Below are 19,028 nucleotides of genomic sequence, written 5' to 3'. Positions count from 1 at the left end.
TCTGTGCACGCACAAGATCTGTGGTGGCAGTGGAACAGCCCCATCTCAGAGAAGCCACTATTCTTTCTGTCCCTTAAAAAGTGAATTCCCAGTTGCAAACTGCAGTGGAAAGTCATTATCTCACAAGGAAATCGGTCTTGTTAAGTCTTAGTTAATTGTGGGAATTAAATCAATGAATAGATCTCATTTGCATAAATTTGCATACGGACAAAAAGTGTTTCCGCCACCTGCTTATTTTAAACTGGCACAGGCATATGGCTACATTTAAAGAGTCATGCCTGCTGTGCAAGAGAAATGGCGGAAGGGTAGAGCCTTGTAAGTTGCGACCAATGGTTTTTACAGGTAGACGCATAAACCTCTTTTAAAAAATATCCCGCTTGGTTTCTTGGAAGAGACCTCTTTAATCGCTTGGAATATTTCGCCCCACTTATTCTAACTAATTAATCGATGAAATACTGCATCCCTCCTGAGAACGGTGGCAATTTCTTTCTCCCTTTCTATTCAGATTTTTGTCACGGCGGTTCCGGATGAGAATGCAACCAAGGAAGGTTATATAAAAGGGGATACGAACGCAACCGAAGATATCTATGGACTAAGCGTAACTGTGAATAAAATTATGACAGCACAGTTTGAATGTTACCAGAAAATTATGCAAACGCCTTCTCCAAAGAATGAAGGTAAAAAAACCCCAAAAACTGAAATGTTATTTTTTTATTAAAAAAAACCTGAACAAACCCACCCATATATTCTGAATGAAAGCATTGTATCTGTTGTTACTTAAAATTACATTCTGAAAAACAAAGGCAATCCCCATGCAAGCATAATATCTCATTCAGACCAGTGTAATTATAGGATTCTAGAGTTGTATCCCCTGCCAATGCAAGAAGCAGACTTGTACAGTCTTCCTGGTAGGATGCCATCCAGTCTCTGCTTAAAAAGCACTCTTGATGCTTTATGTACCGTACTTTTACGTGTATAAGTCGAGTGTCCATTGGGTTGGCAATTGGTGGCTGTGGCAAGGGCTGCTGTGGATTGGCTTCCATTGCGGCAAATGTAGGTGCGCTTGGTGGTGAGTGGGCAGACGCTCTGTGGCTTTTGTGACGCGCGCGTGCGATCGGCAGCGTTTGTCAGCCTGGTGAGTGATTTTTGGCATTCCCCCCCCCAAAAAAGCTCAACTATGGGCAACTCTCCCAAAAATTGGAGTCCCCCAAAATACATGGGGGCATCTTATACATGGAAAAATATGGTATTAAGGATCCCTTGCTGTCAGGTGCTGTTGCAGTTGCTCGAGAGTAACCAGGCAGGACTCCAATCTGTGTTTTACAGGCTTTATTTTGGTGCAAAACTATTTACAGTGAAGAGTCCCAAAACTCATGTCTGGCTCAATCGCTAACAGAATCCGGGAGTGGTCTTTTTTTGTACCTCCCCCAACATAAGAGTTTTGTTACCCCCAACTGTTTCCGCCCCTCCCTGCACCTCAGACTACTGCTCAGGATGGGTGATGGCAAGGGCATGTTTCCCTCCTGACCGGCTTGCCCAGAAGCGGTGTTAAGGCTCTTATCAGCATCATCTGGTCCTTGCACCTCTTCCCCACTGGATGTGGGGCTTTCCTCCTCCCCAGAAGAGGAACTGCTTCGCAAGATTTTCGGAGGCTCCCTGTAAGACAACTGCCCTTCTATTTCTCGCCTCTGAGCCAATGGCAGTTCCCTGACACTTGCAAACAGTTCAGAGGAGGAGGGAAAGAACACGGAGCAAACAAACTCAGGGAGCTGAAAGCTTCAGCACACGGTTCATGGGATTACATATTTTTAGAAATTATCCTAATTAAATCAGGGTTTTGAAAGTGCGGAATGCAGGTCTCAGCAAATCAACGAGACCTCAAAGAAATGGGACCATGTAGACCCTCCACCCCTAATTTTGACCAGCTGCATCGGAGGCCCTGGCAGAGCAAACCAGTTTGTCATGTAGCTGCATTCTAGCATTCTGCTTCGTATATATATTTAAATTTTCCATTTTATAATTCAAAATACTCATTTTACATCCTTAAGATACCAATGACTTCCCTTCTTCTCTTTCCATGGTTCATTTTACCTATCACAAATCCCTGCATATTTTACAAAAACTATACCAACTCAGTATTCCATTATTGTACCCATCAAAACTTGTCTACGCTGTTGAATTTATCTTAATGCTGCCAGCATTTCCAACTGTATACAGTTATTTCCCAATGTATTCAACCAACGATTTCCAATCTTCTTTAAATGCATGTTCTTCTTGTTCTCTTATTCTGTGTGTTAAGTCTGCAAATTGTGCATTTTCTGTCAACTTTCTGACTCCCTCAGCCAATAAAGCGAGATGAGCGCCGCAACCCCAGAGCCAGTCACGACTGGACCTAATGATCAGGGGTCCCTTTACCTTTAAGGAGTGTCTATGGGAGTATATTGTATTTAAAAATGTGGTATCATAGTTTTTAGGGGGCTAACCAGGTTGGGATAGCTGGGATAGCAGGCTGGTTGGTTTTTGAATGCCTTATGTAGATTTTTCAATTTCGTTGTTCTTTATGGGACAATGGCAATAAAGATTATTGTATCATATTGTAGGGTGGCAGAGCCTCAAGAGCTCCCAGTAATCTATAGATACTCAAGAAGATATAGTAGTGATGTTTGAAAGCCCAGATGAAACAGATGTAGTGGTCATGGGGGAAGGTTTTTTGTTTACCTCGAAAGCAGATATGTAGCCATTGCAAATCCACTGGACTTGATCCAAAGGTCAGCTTCCTGTAACGGAAGGAGTCCTTCTGTCAAAGGAAGTCTCCTTCCGCAGGAGGACATTCTTCATGGTGACTTAGGATCAAACACTTCATAACTTCTTCTCTCGTCTTTTGCTTAGGTCCTCATTGCAATAGGACATGGGATGGCTGGTTGTGCTGGGATGATACTGCTTTAGGGAAAACAGTCGTCCAGAACTGCCCTGATTACTATCAGGACTTTGACCCCTCAGGTAAATCTCTGCCATTGAGGAAATATATAAAAATGTGAACGAGTCTCACCAATACCACGAGGAAGATGCTGTTTGAGGTGCTGCTCTTGTGCCTTTCTAAAAGGCACTCTTTTGCCCATTTAAGACCAGACTTAGACCAACATTGGTTCCTTCACATTGTACCAGTCAGAGGACCTTCTCGGTAGTGGCACCCGCCCTGTGGAACGCCCTGCCATCAGATGTCAAGGAAATAAACAACTGCCTGACTTTTAGAAAACATCTGAAGGCAGCCCTGTTTAAGGAAGTTTTTTAAGTTTGATGTTTTATCGTGTTTTTAATATTCTATTGGGAGCCAACCAGAGTGGCTGGGAAAACCCAGCCAGATGGGTGGAGTATAAATAAATTATTATTATTATTATTATTATTATTATTATTATTATTATTATTATTATTATTATTTATACCTAACTACAAATGGGCAAATGGGTCAATTTCAGTTTCCCCCACTTTCTCATTTTTCGAGTCTTAGGTCTGGTTCTTTGCATTCCCACATCACTTTGCATTTTTAAAAAAGATTTTTGAAAGTGCCTTGCTTGGCTACAGAGCTGTCTTTAGCTTGAAAGGATTTACGTTCTGTAGGCCGGAACATATTGTGCACTTTTTCTCCTGATGCTGAAATGCCTAACCAGGGCAGAATTGCCATTCACCCAGAGGTGAGACAACCAAGGTTAGGACAGCCAAGTGGCTTGTTCGAAGCTTCCTACACTGCACTGGAGCCCAAGGGTGAGAGTGGGTCCCGCAAGACCATCTTGCGCCTAAATAATGTCATTTGAACTTTGTGCTTCAATTCAACAGTTATTGGACATTTATGCCATTTAATTTGTAATGACTGCTCCTCGCATAAAACAGGGGGGCGACCTTTGCATGGACGCGCGCAGCTCCTGGACCTGGAGTGGCTCCATCAGCACAGGCTTGGCTTCGCCTTCCCCCAGGTGGGATACCTGGAGGTCTCCGCCTACCTCAGTCAGTCGTCCAATCCCGCCTGGGGGAAGCGTTGCCAAGGAGACCAGGCGAGGGAGGGGAGGGACTACCTGCCCACACAATAGAGGGAGGATCTTACCTGGGAATTTGTAATATACTATAGGGCAGTGAGTGTTTCATTTATCTGAAAAGGTGTCATGATTCTAATCCAGGATGCAATTATGTATGTTTACAACCCACTTTAATGCATGTTTCTCTATTTCAATGTGAGTGCACATAACCTTTGTGCTGCGTTATTGCGTTAAGGCAACCTTAAGTGATATATTCACATTTACTTCCCAAGTCAAATAATGAGATAGATCGGGTTTGTTTGTTTTTCAATTTCTCTGAAATTTTGACATCTTCTTTTATTTTTCTACATCTGCTTGTTAAATACAGAAACAAGAGTAATGACTATGTGTGTGTTTTCCCCCTCCTTAATTTTCCGTAACAAGAAAAAGTTTTTAAGACCTGTGAAGAAAATGGGCAATGGTTTGTACACCCCGAAAGCAACAGAACATGGACAAACTACACGCGCTGTAGTTTAGGAGTAAATGATAAAGTGCAGGTAGGCTGAAAAATGAATATTATCGGGGGATGGGATCCATTTCAAAAGCACATGGAACTGATGTTATTATGGCATCCTGCGCCTTTTGATATGCAACCTTTGTTTTACACCGCCGTTGTATTTCAGGGAAGTTTGAAATGCATGTAGTATTTTACCAAATGGTTACTATTGGTTTTACTCATGGGTAGGCAAACTAAGACCCGGGGGCCGGATCCAGCCCAATTGCCTTCTAAATCCAGTCCGTGGACGGTCTGGGAATCAGCGTGTTTTTACATGAGTAGAATGTGTCCTTTTATTTAAAATGCATCTCTGGGTTATTTGTGGGGCATAGGAATTCGTTCATTTATTTATTTTTCAAAATCTAGTCCGGCCCCCACAAGGTCTGAGGGACAGCGGACCGGCCCCCTGCTGAAAAAGTTTGCTGACCCCTGGCTCTTTTATTGCCCCTTCCAATTGGGCATATAGTAATGCATTATATAGAGAGAGGGGCTCATAAATTAGTGAGGGCAGGATCATAAACAGTTGTTGTTGTTTTTAAGGAACTGCTGCATGTTGGAGGGGAGACATTAGCAGTTTTCATGAGTTTTTATTTGATAAAGGGACATTAGAAACATGACAGAAACTTACCAATCCTTGAAGCAATCTCTTTTTTGTTATATTTTTACTGCGGGTGAGGGTTCACTCCAGCAGAACTGAATTATTTACCAAAATACAGTGGTACTTCGGGTTACAGATGCTTCAGGTTACAGACTCTTCAGGTTACACACTCCGCTAACCCAGAAATAGTACCTCAGGTTAAGAACTTTGCTTCAGGATGAGAACAGAAATTGTGTGGCGGCAGCGGGAGGCCCCATTAGCTAAAGTGGTGCTTCAGGTTAAGAACAGTTTCAGGTTAAGAACGGACCTCCGGAACGAATTAAGTTCTTAACCCGAGGTACCACTGTATTGTGCAGAACAGTCTTCCCATTACAACATTCTTCCATAGAGTATGTCCGTGTTCTCTTTACAGAATAGAATCCAACCTCCACTCTGCCCTTTGGGTGGAAATAATATTCCTCTGGCTATTATGCAGAAGCAGAGTGCTGGCTGCCATGAAGTACACATTTGACACCTTAAGAGATCATAGAGATGAGAGGCCAGTTAATCTGGTAGATTAGACTTCCCAGTCTACAAGCTACACTACGCCACCTGATGCCCTTCTTGATCCTTAAGCCCACTTTCTCCATGGTGGACGAAGGCTTGGGAAAACTCATTGCTCCCTTCTAGGTTCTTACAGGCCCAAGCAGACTTGTGAGAATGATGCCGAAAGGACGGTTAAGTCCTTTATGCTGGCTTCAAGAAGCTTGCGGGTGGAATAATCCACTTTGAGTCCCGACCAGAAAAGAATGGCAGATTAAGTTGATGGATTAATGCCGAAATGGCGACCGGCAGAATCAGAAATCAGAAAGACCAAAATTTTAATAAAGAATGGGGGGAAATTATAATTTATCTTAAAAACCATTGTAAACATTTAAAATTATTAGTAGGGCTGGAATAACACTTGTAATTTAATGGTGAATTAAGGATATAATGGAGATATAGAAGATTTGGATTATCATAAAAGATGCAGGAGGAAATGGCTGACATTAGAACCCACAAAGGGCAGCAGGGAAGTCCAGGAGATTCATTGGAATCTTGTTTTTATGTTGTATGTTCGATATGTGATTGTAAAACTGTAATTTGAAAAACCAAATAAATATTTTTAAAAAAGAATCCACTTTGAAGACACTTTTGCACTGTGATCTCCTAGGCAGTGAAAACTGGTGCCCATTGGAATTGGTAGGACAAAGGCAAGGAGGTCCATAGTCAATGAGTGGCACAGCCAACTAATTCTAGTTTTGTTCTAATCCTCCTCTCTTTTGATTTTGAAAAAGGCAGTACTAAGTCTCAGGCTGTGTACACATTACCATTGACTCTGCACCCAGCACTGCTCTCCCAGCACTGGGGGATATAATTAAATATTCTGTTTTACAATTTAGAATATTCATTTAAACAACCTTATCAGTGACTTCCCTTCTTCTCTTTCCATGGTTCATTTTGCATAAATCCCTGCACATTTTATATAAACCAAACCATTCAATATTCCATTATTACTTCCTTCAAAACTTATTATCTTAATGCTGCCAACGTTTTCAAGTGTGCACAGTCGTCGTCCCCAGCATTTTCCAATCTTCTTTAAACAAATGTTCTTCTTGTACAGTGGTAGCTCGGGTTACATACACTTCAGGTTACAGACTTCGCTAACCCAGAAATAATACCTCGGGTTAAGAACTTTGCTTCAGGATGAGAACAGAAATCGTGCTCCGGCGGTGCGGTGGCAGCAGGAGGCCCCATTAGCTAAAGTGATGCTTCAGGTTAAGAACAGTTTCAGGTTAAGAACAGACCTCCAGAACGAATTAAGTACTTAACCCAAGGTACCGCTGTACTCTTATTCTATAAGTTAGATCTGCAAGCTTAACATATTCCATCAGTTTAAGTTGCCATTCTTCCTTGGTGGGATCTTGCTTGTTTTCCATTTTTGGGCTAACAAAACACAGGCCGCTGTAGTGGCATACATAAATAACGCACCACTGGTTTTTGTTTTTTTTCCCAATAACATATTTATTGAAATTTTCAAAAAATCCAAAAGAAAAGGAAAAAGAAAAAAGAAAACATTTACATTTAAACGTTACTTTCAATAACATCTTTCCAAGACTTCCCCACCCCTCCCTTTCTTGTATTCCATTTCCATTTGTTTATTTCAACAAGTTCTTATCCCAAATTTTAACCTTATTGTATTAAGCCCATTATTCAATTAAATTCAATTTATATAGCCACTTTCCCCTTATAGTCCACAATCTTTAAACATTAGAATCTGTTTCTAAGGTCAACCCCAATTCCCTTCCACGAATTCCCCTTTTTTTAAAAATACTCATAACAAAACAAAATAAAGAAGGAAGAAAAATTCAAAATATAATTGTACACCCTTTGGATTCCCAAACTCCAGCCCCCCTTTCCCGGTTTTGATCCCCTGTATCCATCAGTCTATCTGCTGTCAGCCTGGAGACCTCACATCCGAGGCCCTTAATTCTCTCTCAGTTCCTCTTTGCCGGTTTTTTTTTGTAGTCCTTTATATCAAGCGCCAGGTCTCGGAGAAGTTCTGTCTCAAAAATGTTCATTTTTCTTCCATCCAGACCTCTATATTTAAAAGTAGAACTCAAATCTTGTTTCTTAATCCTTTTAAGTCTGGATGTTCCAAATGCTCCAACTTCATTCTTGGTCAAATTTTTAATCCATAGATCCTCAGAAGGCACAACATTAACCACAATCCGTATCTATCCTGAAGTTACTTGAGAAATTTCTCGATATGTTTTCCCTCAAACCAGCTTCCGTCCGAACGGAAAACTTAAAGGCATGTTCACTGTGCAGTTAAGGCAAATTCTGTACAGTTGAAACAGCCATTGCACATACTCAGATGACAGCATATATGCCGATGACAGCTTCACAACTGGGAGTCAACAGAGGGGTGCCTAGCCTGACCCAGTCTCTACCCACTGGTGTGGACAGGCAATGGGTGGCTTAGAAGCACATTGGACCTTACTGATGTGCACCACATCGTGCAAATGCGACTTGAAACACAATGGGGGGGGAACAACTTTGCTGGTTTTAAGCCTGTATTGTGTACATAGCCTAAGGATGGCAGGTGATGCCACCCACAGGAAGGAAGGCAGGAAGGTGGCTAGCTGATGGTTTACTGAGCTAGGGACGCAGGTGGTGCTGTATTCTAAACCAATAAGCCTCTTGGGCTTGCCTATCAGAAGGTCAGCGGTTCGAATGCCTGCGACAGAGTGAGCTCCCATTGCTCTGTCCCAGCTCCTGCCAACCTAGCAGTTCGAAAGCACACCAGTGCAAGTACCGCTGTGGCAGGAAGGTAAACGGCGTTGCCATTCACTCTGGCTTCCGTCACAGTGTTCCGTTGTTCCAGAAGTGGTTTAGTCATGCTGCCCACATGACCCAGAAAGCTGTCTGTGGACAAACACCAGCTCCCCCGCCTGAAAGTGAGATGAGCACCGCAACCCCATAGTCGCCTTTGATTGGACTTAACCATCCAGGGGTCCTTTACCATTACCTTTTACCAACTGAGCTTGGTAGACCAGTGCCCCATTCACTATAATGGACCAACAACCTAGCAGCACTGATTGTGAAAGAGTGCTGGGCCATTCTGCCCACTGGTTCCATGGAATAGGCAAGACGACAAATCCTACTAATGAGCATTTAAGAGTGAAGTTCCCCTCACCCTACCCCGGCATCCTAATCTTCAAGCTGTTTTGTTGAATGGAGCATAGCCAACTATAAAAGGTGTTTGATGTTTGGGAAACACATTTCGTTTAATGACAGCTTGAGACCCATGAAGTTCCTATTGGGTTACAGTGCAGTTGGTCTCATGGATTTTGCAAGGTCTATTAATATAGGCCTTGATCACCCTGTGGCTTCCTTGCAAGCTGGGGTGTGTGTGTGTGTGAGAGAGAGAGAGAGAGGGAGAGGGAGAGGGAGAGGGAGAGAGAGAGAGAGAGAGAGAGAGAGAGAGAGAGAGAGAGATTTAACCTGTTAAGTGCTCATGATCTCAAAGTTACATGAGAGCCTCTTGTAAAATAAGGGATCGAGAAGCAGGCATGCAGCAATCTCTGTTTAGAACCAGCCTGCATCTTTTGTGGTCCTCAGAATTGAGTATAGTCTCATATACCCTAACTCAGGGGTCAGCAAACCTTTTCAGCAGGGGGCCGCTCCACTGTCCCTCAGACCTTGTGGGGGGCCAGACTATATGGGGGGGGAGAGAATGAATGAATTCCTATGCCCCAAAAATAACCCAGAGATGCATTTTAAATAAAAGGACACATTCTACTCATGTAAAAACACGCTGATTCCTGGACCGTCCGCGGGCCGGATTTAGAAGGCGAATGGGCCGGATCTGGACCCCAAGCCTTAGTTTGCCTGCCCATGCAGTAAGCCATGTTTGTGCAACCTGCAAAGTCTTTGATGGCGATTCCCTTTGTGTTTAGAAGTCCCAGCAAGCTGTAATAACCAGAGGCAGGCTCCAGTTCATCGCAATGTCTCACAAGCGACTCAGGCCAGATGTTAAAGTGAATACCATATTTTTCGCTCTATTAGATGCACCGGATGATAGGACGTGCCTAGTATTTAGAGGGGGGATGCAAGAAAAAAAGTATTCTTTAAAGGGAGCGCTGAGCAGAGCCTGTATGCATCCCAGGCTCTGCTCAGCGCTCCCTTACACTAGCTGTGTGGAGTGGGGGGGGGCATGCAGGCTTTCCCCTGGCTCTTGGGGGCTTTTCTGGGAGGTGGGGGAAGGGACAGAGCCACGCACTCCATCCCTTCCTCCACCTCCCACAAAAGCCAGGGATAGCCGCACAAAGCCTCCGCAGGGCAGCAGGATGTGCCCTGCGGAGGCTTCGCAGGCTACCCCAGAAGCCAGAACAGCTAGATGGAGTGCTGTGCAGCGCTCCCTCTAGCTGTTCTAGCTTCTGGCTTAGCCACGCAAAGGCTCCCAGTGCCCTTTTCCCCGTGAAGGCTCCCCGTGCCCTGCAGAAGCTTTGCATTAGGGGCTTTTCCCCGAGGAGGGAGAAGGGCAGCCCTTCTCCGTGGGGAAAAGCCCCGAAGAGCCGCACACACGCTCCACGGCTCTTTAAAGGGAGCGCTGAGCAGAGCCTCCCGCCCGTATTCACTCCATAAGACGCACACACATTTCCCCTTACTTTTTAGGAGGGGGAAAGTGTGTCTTATAGAGCAAAAAATACGATACATTTTTGGGACTTGTGTTGATCGTGGAGGCCAGCTCTGCTTTCTGGCACGAAGGGCAGAAGCAGCCGTCAGCAGAACTGAACTAGTCCTAGAATGCCCCACCAGCACAGAACCTGGGAATCTCCCAAAGAGAGTTTTAGGGACCGAGAAGAGATATGGGATCTCCCAGCCAATGTCCTGAGTGGTTTATGCTGAGAACCACAGCGTAGTGCCTTAACCGCTATTTGCCAATCGGTGAATGCCGGCAAACGGATGCAAGAGACGCCACTCCAAGCTTGATACAGATGTGATAATTCAGAAATATATATTCCACCATTTACAATGAGTATCAGATTATCTCATCTGCATTTGCACCAGCTTCCATTTACCGTATTTTTTGCTCTATAAGACTCACTTTTTCCCTCCTAAAAAGTAAGGGGAAATGTGTGTGCATCTTATGGAGTGAATGCAGGCTGCGCAGCTATCCCAGAAGCCAGAAGAGCAAGAGGGATTGCTGCTTTCACTGCGCAGTGATCCCTCTTGCTGTTCTGACTTCTGAGATTCAGAATATTTTCTTTCTTGTTTTCCTCCTCCAAAAACTAGGTGCGTCTTGTGGTCTGGTGCGTCTTATAGAGCGAAAAATACGGTATTTCTCCTCTCTCTTTTTTTTTTTTTAAAAAAAAACACTGATGGAAAAGTATTAGTTCAGTATGTCAATCACAGTTTATTTAGGTGTCTTTCATTTGCCGTTTTAAGATCCTTTTGCGGTACACATGGATTTCATCGAAGCACTTTAGAAGCCCGTTCATTTGCAGAACATTTGTAATGGGCTCAATATGAGATGGATCAAGTTTAATGCATAGCTGTACTCAATAAAGTAAACTCAAATTATGCAACAGCAGACGAGTATTATTATTATTATTTTAAAAAAAGATTGCAGTATGAAATAATGGCTGCTGTTCTCAAAATGCAGTGTGCCCCCCCCCCCCGGCTTCAAAGAAGCTACTCTGCAAATAAGCAAAGTTGAACAAAAGCTGAACATGATTCCTGTTACAGCTTTTATTGGTGTGAAGGTGGGGGGCGGGGGGTTCGGGGGTCTTTGGATCTGAAGGAGCTTATCATTTAGCTCTGTAGCTCGGTGTCCAAAGTGCCTGAAAAAAATTAACAATATAGCAAAACCACATAATAAACTACTGAAAGCGGTAGCGGAAGAAAACAGATTAAAAAAAAAAACACCTGGCAAATCAACGAGAAGCTCAGCGAAACGGAAAACTATCTCTGGCTTGAGCTGGGACGTAGCTTGGGTTGCTGGCACCCAGGGGTGGGGCAGCGGTCAGTCCCTTCGCTGGCCAGTGTCTAATCCATGGAGTCTTTTCTCTAAAACCAGCCCCAACCTGGCAGCAGAGATAAGGCAGAGAAACACAAAGCTAGGAGTGCCGCTATGTCGCCTCACCTTTCTGTGCTAGCATTGAGGCTCTCTAGGCAATGCACATGGCTCTAGCAATGCTTTCTTGCCTTGCTCTTCCTCCCTCCCTCTCGGCTCAGGGGTGGGGCGCATGCAGGCATCCCTTCGCCAGCTGTGAAGAGAAGCCAGGCCCTGCTGCCGCCCAGTCCCAAAGTCCTGGCCAATGGCTCCGGCCTTGATGAGGAAGCCTGTTGTAAGGGCACCTGTTGCGCCCCCTCAGAAATTTGCGCCCCGGGTCACTGTCCACCACGCTACACCAGTGGGCTTAAGGCTACTGAAATATACTCAGAGTCAAGAGTGGATTTCATGCTCTTTATTCAGCTCATAGTGGTGAGGAGGAATGGAAGTTCACCCAGAATGTCTGCTTTATATACATTATTTACACAAGGAGCCCCACGTGATTGGCTAATTCCGGGATTCTCCTGTAGGCCAATCAGGTTGCGGATTCACTTCCACCTGGAGCTGGATTGGGTGGCTCCTGTGGACCAATCAGACTGCTGCATTCTGGATCCTATTGTTCTAGGACAGGGGTCTGCAACCTTTAAGACAAAAAGAGCCACTTGGACCCGTTTCCGAAGAAAAAAAAACTGGGAGCCGCAAAACTCGTCATTATAAAAATAACTTTTTTGTCACTTTTTAATTATTTCTTTGTTTGACCCCTCAGAATTACTCCTCCTCATAGAAATCAACATTAAATTAACAAGTTACCTTTTTGTGTGTGTGTTCTTCACTCCCCTTCAAAACAGTTACCAGCGTACATGCCTCTTACAATGTAGCGGGCGGGCGGGTGGGAAGGTGACGTCGGGACGGTGCGTGACTAACGCACGCACGCACCGCCCCCATGCGACGTCACAGCCAGTACAGCGCCCGCCACAGTGGGGAGTGTCAGGGCGCACAATGCGCCTCCTCCCCTCGCTAGTATCCACCCCGGAGCCGCGACAAAGGTGTAAAAGAGCCACATGCGGCTCCAGAGCCGCGGGTTGCAGACCCCTGTTCTAGGACCAATCAGGCTGCTGCATTCTGAGTCCTATTGTTCTAGGACCAATCAGACTGCTGCATTCTGAATCCTATTGTTCTAAGACCAATCAGACTGCTGCATTTTGGATCCTATTCAACTCAGTACATAACAGCTACCATTCTTATTTGTGAGTAAGCAGCTCAGAATTCAATGGACCTTCTGAATAGGCATATGTAGGGTTGCTCCCGGAAATGAGGGAGGCAAATGAGGTGCTTGGAGGGGGGTATCTAAAGACACGAGGCCACCACTGAATCTTCCCTGCCTTCATGCCCACCAGCCTGATGGTTCTTAATGGTGACTCAGATAGCCCAACCATGGAAGCTGGTTTTAGGACTCTAAATGTGTAGGTCGGGAATGGGGAAACTGTGGCCTCTGGATATTGCTGGAAACCAGCCAGTCTGGTCGAGGGTGATGGGAATTGTAATCCTACAACTCCTGAGGGACCACAGATTCCCTGTCCCTGGTGTAGACAGTCACAGTAGTGAGATGAACTATTGCTAATATCCTATTTTGTACTAGTCGTGTTACCTTGGAATGCTTTGTACCTATTTAGTTCATGGGCTTTGTGGTTTCAACAACTTCTCTGTGTTTTATTGCAGACAGCTCTGAATTTGTATTATCTCACTATCATTGGTCATAGCCTTTCAATAGTTTCACTTTTGATTTCCCTTGGCATATTCGCCTATTTTAAGTAAGTATAATTCTGTTTATATTTTGCTCTTCCCTGACTTTGTATAGTTTTATTATTATGGAAACAAACACTAATAAATCTATATGACATATAAATCATTCCATTTCGCACATCTAAAATCATTTTGAACAACTATTAGCAATGACGACTGTCATTTATTAATTTTTACTGATGCATTCACATTTAACGGTAATTTACAGTGACCATGTTTGAACAGCTCAGTAAGCCAAAATATGAACGAATCTCTACCCTGCCCATACGGCTTGATTGCTCTTCCCTTCATAGCCTAAGCAACGAAACCAGGAAGCCATAGTTTCGTATTTTATCCTAGCCAGGAAACTAGGGTTATCAGTATCAAAACAAACCAGGAACTTAAACCATGGTCTGAAGTTGTTTTAATGCCAGGGCTTATGCTGAAGTGCAGTAGCCATAGTTTCCCAACTTGGATGAAACAGGAAACGGTGGTTGATTGGAAGCTTCCTAGTTCGATTGCTTGTACTACAAAGGGATGTGCACAGGAAAATGCTTGCTCCTTTCTTGGTTTACTATATTCCAGCATATAACTGCATTGCTACTGTTGCAAATCTCTTGACCATCCACATTAATTTCCTCTTGTGTATGTTTCCTTTCAGGAGCCTGAGTTGCCAGAGGATCACTTTGCATAAAAATCTCTTTTTCTCTTTTGTTTTCAACTCCATCGTTACAGTCATTTCTCTCACAGGAGTTGCCAACAACCAACAGCTGGTTAAAGCTAATCCAGTAAGTGGGCCGGCCTTTGGTGGTTTTACTGTTTCATAAGTAGCAGCCTTCCAGTCTCAAAAGTCTGATAGGCAGTGCAAGTGAGTCTTTTTCCAGCAGAAGTAATTAGATGGCAAATTTGATACCTACAGATTAGATGGAGGGCAAGGAAGGGCTATTCTGCTTTACCTTTTTATTCTGTCGTTCTGCCCGGACACTGAGGTCCAGCGCCAAGGGCCTTCTGGTGGTTCCCTTGCTGCGAGAAGCCAGGTTACAGGGAACCAGGCAGACGGTCTTCTCGGTAGTGGCGCCCGCCCTATGGAACGCCCTCCCACCAAAGGTCAAAGAGAAAAATAACTACCAAACTTTTAAAAGACATCTAAAGGCAGCCCTATTTAGGGAAGCTTTTAATGTTTAATAGGTTATTGTATTTTAGTCTTTTGTTGGAAGCCGCCCAGAGTGGCTGGGGGGACCCAGCCAGATGGACGGGGTATAAATAATAAATTATTATTATTATACCTGACCTCGCTCCAGCTGGGTCACTGCTGCATACCAGGAGGGAGACTGGAAATGGCCAGGTTGGTGCAGTGCTAAAGCACCAGCAGAATCAATCATGGCTCATGCCAGCGCGTTTCCACCATGCCAACCTCATTGCCACCTCGTCCCTGCCCCTATCCATCCTGGGGCCTCCTGACCTTCAGATTGTTGGAGAGCATAGATGGCTGCATGGCAAGAGGACACAATAGGAAACTTTCCTTTTGCAAGTTTATTTTAGCTATTTTAGCACCCAAGCCTATATAGCATTGACACTTGGAAGTTACAAATGTATCTATTTCAAAACATGGCAGTTTGGAGAATTAATTTTTTTTTCTTCACATTAAAATTGATGCCCCAAACAATTCTTATTTGGTTGTTTCTACTTTCCAAATGATTTGACGTCATTCCGGTGGTATTTTTTCCCCGTAGATCACATGCAAAGTGGCTCAGTTCTTCCATCTTTATTTAATGATCTGCAATTACTTCTGGATGCTCTGCGAAGGCATTTACCTGCACACGCTCATTGTGGTGGCTGTATTTGCAGAAAAGCAGCACCTACTGTGGTATTACCTTCTCGGATGGGGTATGCTATTTTCCTCCTTCTTTTTCTTCTTAAATCCCAAAGAGTTGCCAATATCCGCTGGAGAGCACAAGCATAATGGTGCTTTCATTTAAGAGATTTGCAATGCCATGGTTGAAGCAAGCCTGTCCCGAAGCACATGGTTCAGGCAACGGATTGAGACAGGTGACAGATTGTGTGCCCGACACCCTCCCATCCACCAAACACGAGGCCCAGGGCAGTCTTAAGCATATCCGGCGCTGTAGTGCAAAGATCCCTCCAGCTCACCCCCTCTTTCCCACAGTTGTCGACCTTTTTTTAGGGCTGGAGGAGACGGGCAGCGGCTGGAGGGTAGTTCCTCTGGCGGGGAAGAGGCAGAGGCTGGACGCGGCACCTCCCGGCTCAGCTAGCTGCTTCGTGCCACAGTGGCCACGGCAGACAGCACACCAAGCGAGCGGGCCTGTGCCGAGGGAGCGAGGGAGCATGTGCCACTCCCGCTGAGCGACGGCTCAGTATTTTTCCCTTTTAGCCTTCTGGCACCCCACAGAATTCGACGCCTGCAGGCTAAAGTGGGAAAAACTGAGCTGATGCTCAGCGGGAGCTGTACACACACCTTTGCTCACTCAGCGCACTCGTTCCATGTTCCCTGGACGCTCGCCTGGCGCCCTCCAGAACTTGGCGCCCTCCCGCACCACTAGCCTCTATGGGTAAGACAGCCCTGATGAGGCCACTTCCAAATGGCTGGCTGGCATTTTGCTGCTCCTGCCATCTACTATTTGGTTGGGCCATCTGATGCCATCTGTTCCAGCTCCTCCCAACCCCCTAACTGTCAGGGACTGGGCAGTATGCTGCCTTTCCATAGTTGCAATTATGCTCAAGGTGGCTCACAACATGACAAGATTTACACAATTACAAACATAACAGGAGTCATAAAGGAGCTAGTTTATGTCAGCATCGCCTTGAGCCAGTGTCAACAACTGGACTCATCCACTTCAGCCCCGACTGGGCTAGGCGAGCTGGGTAGCACTTCCAGAGACCACCTTCTGCACAGGAACAGGTCAAAGTGCTGTGAACTCACAACTTAGAGTTGTGAGCACCGGATTCACTCCAGTCGTCACACAGCAGAGTATAACAGAATCTAGCAGAGCATAAACGACTCGGAGAGCAGCTCTGTAGAATATCTTCCTTTTATTCTATCTACAACTATTATACAACTATATACAGAGATAAATGAGGTCTAAGCATCGCATAAATGAATGCTAAACTGCACTGAGTGTCTGCAGCTGCTCTTAGCAGCAAGCTTATCTATACACACAATCTCTAACACTCAGTCTCTCTCTCTCTCTCTGTGATACTGACTGACTGAGTCTTTGATGTGGTGCTGGGGCAGAATAAGTAGAGAGCAGAACACTGCCCCTCCTCTCTGGAGAATCAGCAGACTCATCAGGAGATTCTTGGATATGGGAGGGGTGAAATCTCCTCAGTTTAACCTCCAGTTTGCTAGCAAAACTGAATCGCTGTGTCACGAAATTATGCCTGTCTAAAAAGTTTGGGAAAGCTCTTCTCTAAGTGAATTGAGGTCACCTTAGGAGAGCCTGCACCACAACCACTCGGTAACTGCTGCAAATTTTAGTTTAATTTTGACATATTTTTTCCTCATATATTCCTCATTTTAAAATGGCAAGTCATAATAAAAATAAATGTGTGGTCCATTGGAGGCCACAATAAATCAGTAAGGAACTAATCCTAAAAGCAATTAAAAAAAAACCAAAACCCAGAGGAAATCCCCCAGGGGAGGGATTCATTAAATGCAAATTATATAGCCACATAAGGGACTCAGTCCCAATGCTGTTGCCATTCGCCTTTGAACAGTTTTGTCACTTTACATTGTAATTTGCGGACGTCGCAGCAAAGCAGTGGAGGTTCCTTAAGGGTAAACTTGTACATAATTCCTCTCTCTGAGGAGGGATCTCTAATTCAGAGGGTTTGCATGGAGTGGGTGGGCGAGAATGGGAGCAGGAGTTTGAAGAGGTGTGCAGCCTGGGAGTCATTTTGGACTCACAGCTGTCCATGGAGGCGCAGGTTAATTCTGTGTCCAGGGCGGCTGTCTACCAGCTCCACCTGGTACTCAGGCTGAGACCCTACCTGCCCGCAGACTGTCTCGACAGAGTGCTGCATGCTCTAGCTATCTCCCGCTTGGACTACTGCAATGCGCTCTATGTAGGGCTACCTTTCAGGGTGACCCGGAAACTGCAATTAATCCAGAATATGGCAGCTAGACTGCTGACTGGGAGTGGCCGCCGGGACCACATAACACCGGTCCTGAGAGATCTGCATTGGCTCCCAGTATGTTTCCGAGCACAATTCAAAGTGTTGGTGCTGACCTTTAAAACCCTAAACGGCCTCGGCCCTGTATACCTGAAGAAGAGTCTCCACCCCCATCGTTCAGCCCACACACTGAGATCTAGCGCCGAAGGCCTTCTGGCAGTTCCCTCATTGCAAGAAGTGAGGTTATAGGGAACCAGACAGAGGGTCTTCTCGGTAGTGGCGCCCGCCCTGTGGAACGCCCTCCCTTCAGATGTGAAGGAAATAAGCAGCTATCCCATCTTTAAAAGACATATGAAGGCAGCCCTGTTCAGGGAAGTTTTTAATATTTAATGCTGTACTGTTTGTAACACTTAATTGGGAGCCGCCCAGAGTGGCTGGGGAAACTCAGCCAGATGGGCGGAGTATAAATAATAAATTATTACTATTATGGGAGAAATATCAGTAATGGATCGGGAAGAAGTGTTTGGCAGAGGAAGGGACAGTGGCAACAACTCTCTCATCCAGGACATGGCTGGGATTTCAAAGGTGGAATTGAAGTCCAGGGGGAATTCCCGAAAGGTGGCGCTTTGTCCTGGATCTTAGGCGAGTCAAACTTTCGGGGTGTCCTGGTTTTTACTTTTTGAAATATGGCAATCTGCGCACCAGCTCTGTGTTCAAAGGGAGAAAATCAGAAGTTGGTAGCCTTTCTGCTTTGCTCTCATAGCTAAGAAATAAAACCAGAGTCAACTTAGAATGTCAATCTTCTTTGCCCCTTTGTTTTAGTCTGGCGAAGAAACCTTTGCCGTGGCATTTAGGCAGCCATCTTTATCTTGGCTAAAAAAGACAATGCACATTTAGCCTAATCAGGAAACAGCTCCTCTTTTGTGGAGAAAAAATAGTCTTCTATTGTGAAAAGGCATTCAGGGGTAATTATTCATTGTTTCTGATCTCCGAGGTGTTTATACAGGAATGAGTGTTTGTTTTCAAAGAAGTCTCGCCATTCCTATGGTAGGAGGTCGAACCAACTTCTATTTTTCCAGCAGTTCCTCTTGACCTGCTTTGTTCTCAGAGGAAAGCAAAAAAAGTAATAAAAAAATATTGAGATGAAAAACCTGATGCGGAGAACAGTATTGAAGACTGTAGGCTGAAATTTCTGAAGTTAATCCAGTTAGCTTTTTGGACTTTTCTGTTTAAAGAAAAATTAGACCCATGTGAACTGCCTTATCCCTGTGAGCATAAACACTGGGGAACTTGATCCACAAAAAGAGCCAAATTCAACTTGGATTTAAGATGGCTCCTGGTCCTATCACATGAGCTCTTTTGGTGACTCAG

The 19,028-nt window shown here is 44.8% G+C and overlaps 1 protein-coding gene across 3 annotated transcripts in view; it reads left to right on the top strand.

Annotated features, from left to right (window-relative positions):
• CALCRL (calcitonin receptor like receptor) overlaps positions 1 to 19,028 on the top strand; it is a 90,345-nt gene that overhangs the window by 54,981 nt on the left and 16,336 nt on the right. For all 3 annotated transcript variants that reach the window (XM_081931650.1, XM_081931649.1, XM_081931651.1), the window contains 6 exons: positions 506 to 677; positions 2,890 to 3,000; positions 4,455 to 4,567; positions 13,464 to 13,555; positions 14,188 to 14,314; positions 15,260 to 15,413. In XM_081931650.1, the coding sequence (XP_081787776.1) occupies positions 506 to 677; positions 2,890 to 3,000; positions 4,455 to 4,567; positions 13,464 to 13,555; positions 14,188 to 14,314; positions 15,260 to 15,413 (769 nt within the window). The remainder of the gene's footprint in view (positions 1 to 505; positions 678 to 2,889; positions 3,001 to 4,454; positions 4,568 to 13,463; positions 13,556 to 14,187; positions 14,315 to 15,259; positions 15,414 to 19,028) is intronic.

Source organism: Podarcis melisellensis (assembly GCF_964234715.1).
Source record: "Podarcis melisellensis genome assembly, chromosome: 1".
In the NCBI taxonomy this organism is placed as follows: domain Eukaryota; kingdom Metazoa; phylum Chordata; class Lepidosauria; order Squamata; family Lacertidae; genus Podarcis; species Podarcis melisellensis.
The sequence above is the reverse complement of the archived record's forward strand: the minus strand, read 5'-3'. Positions and strand labels throughout refer to the sequence as shown.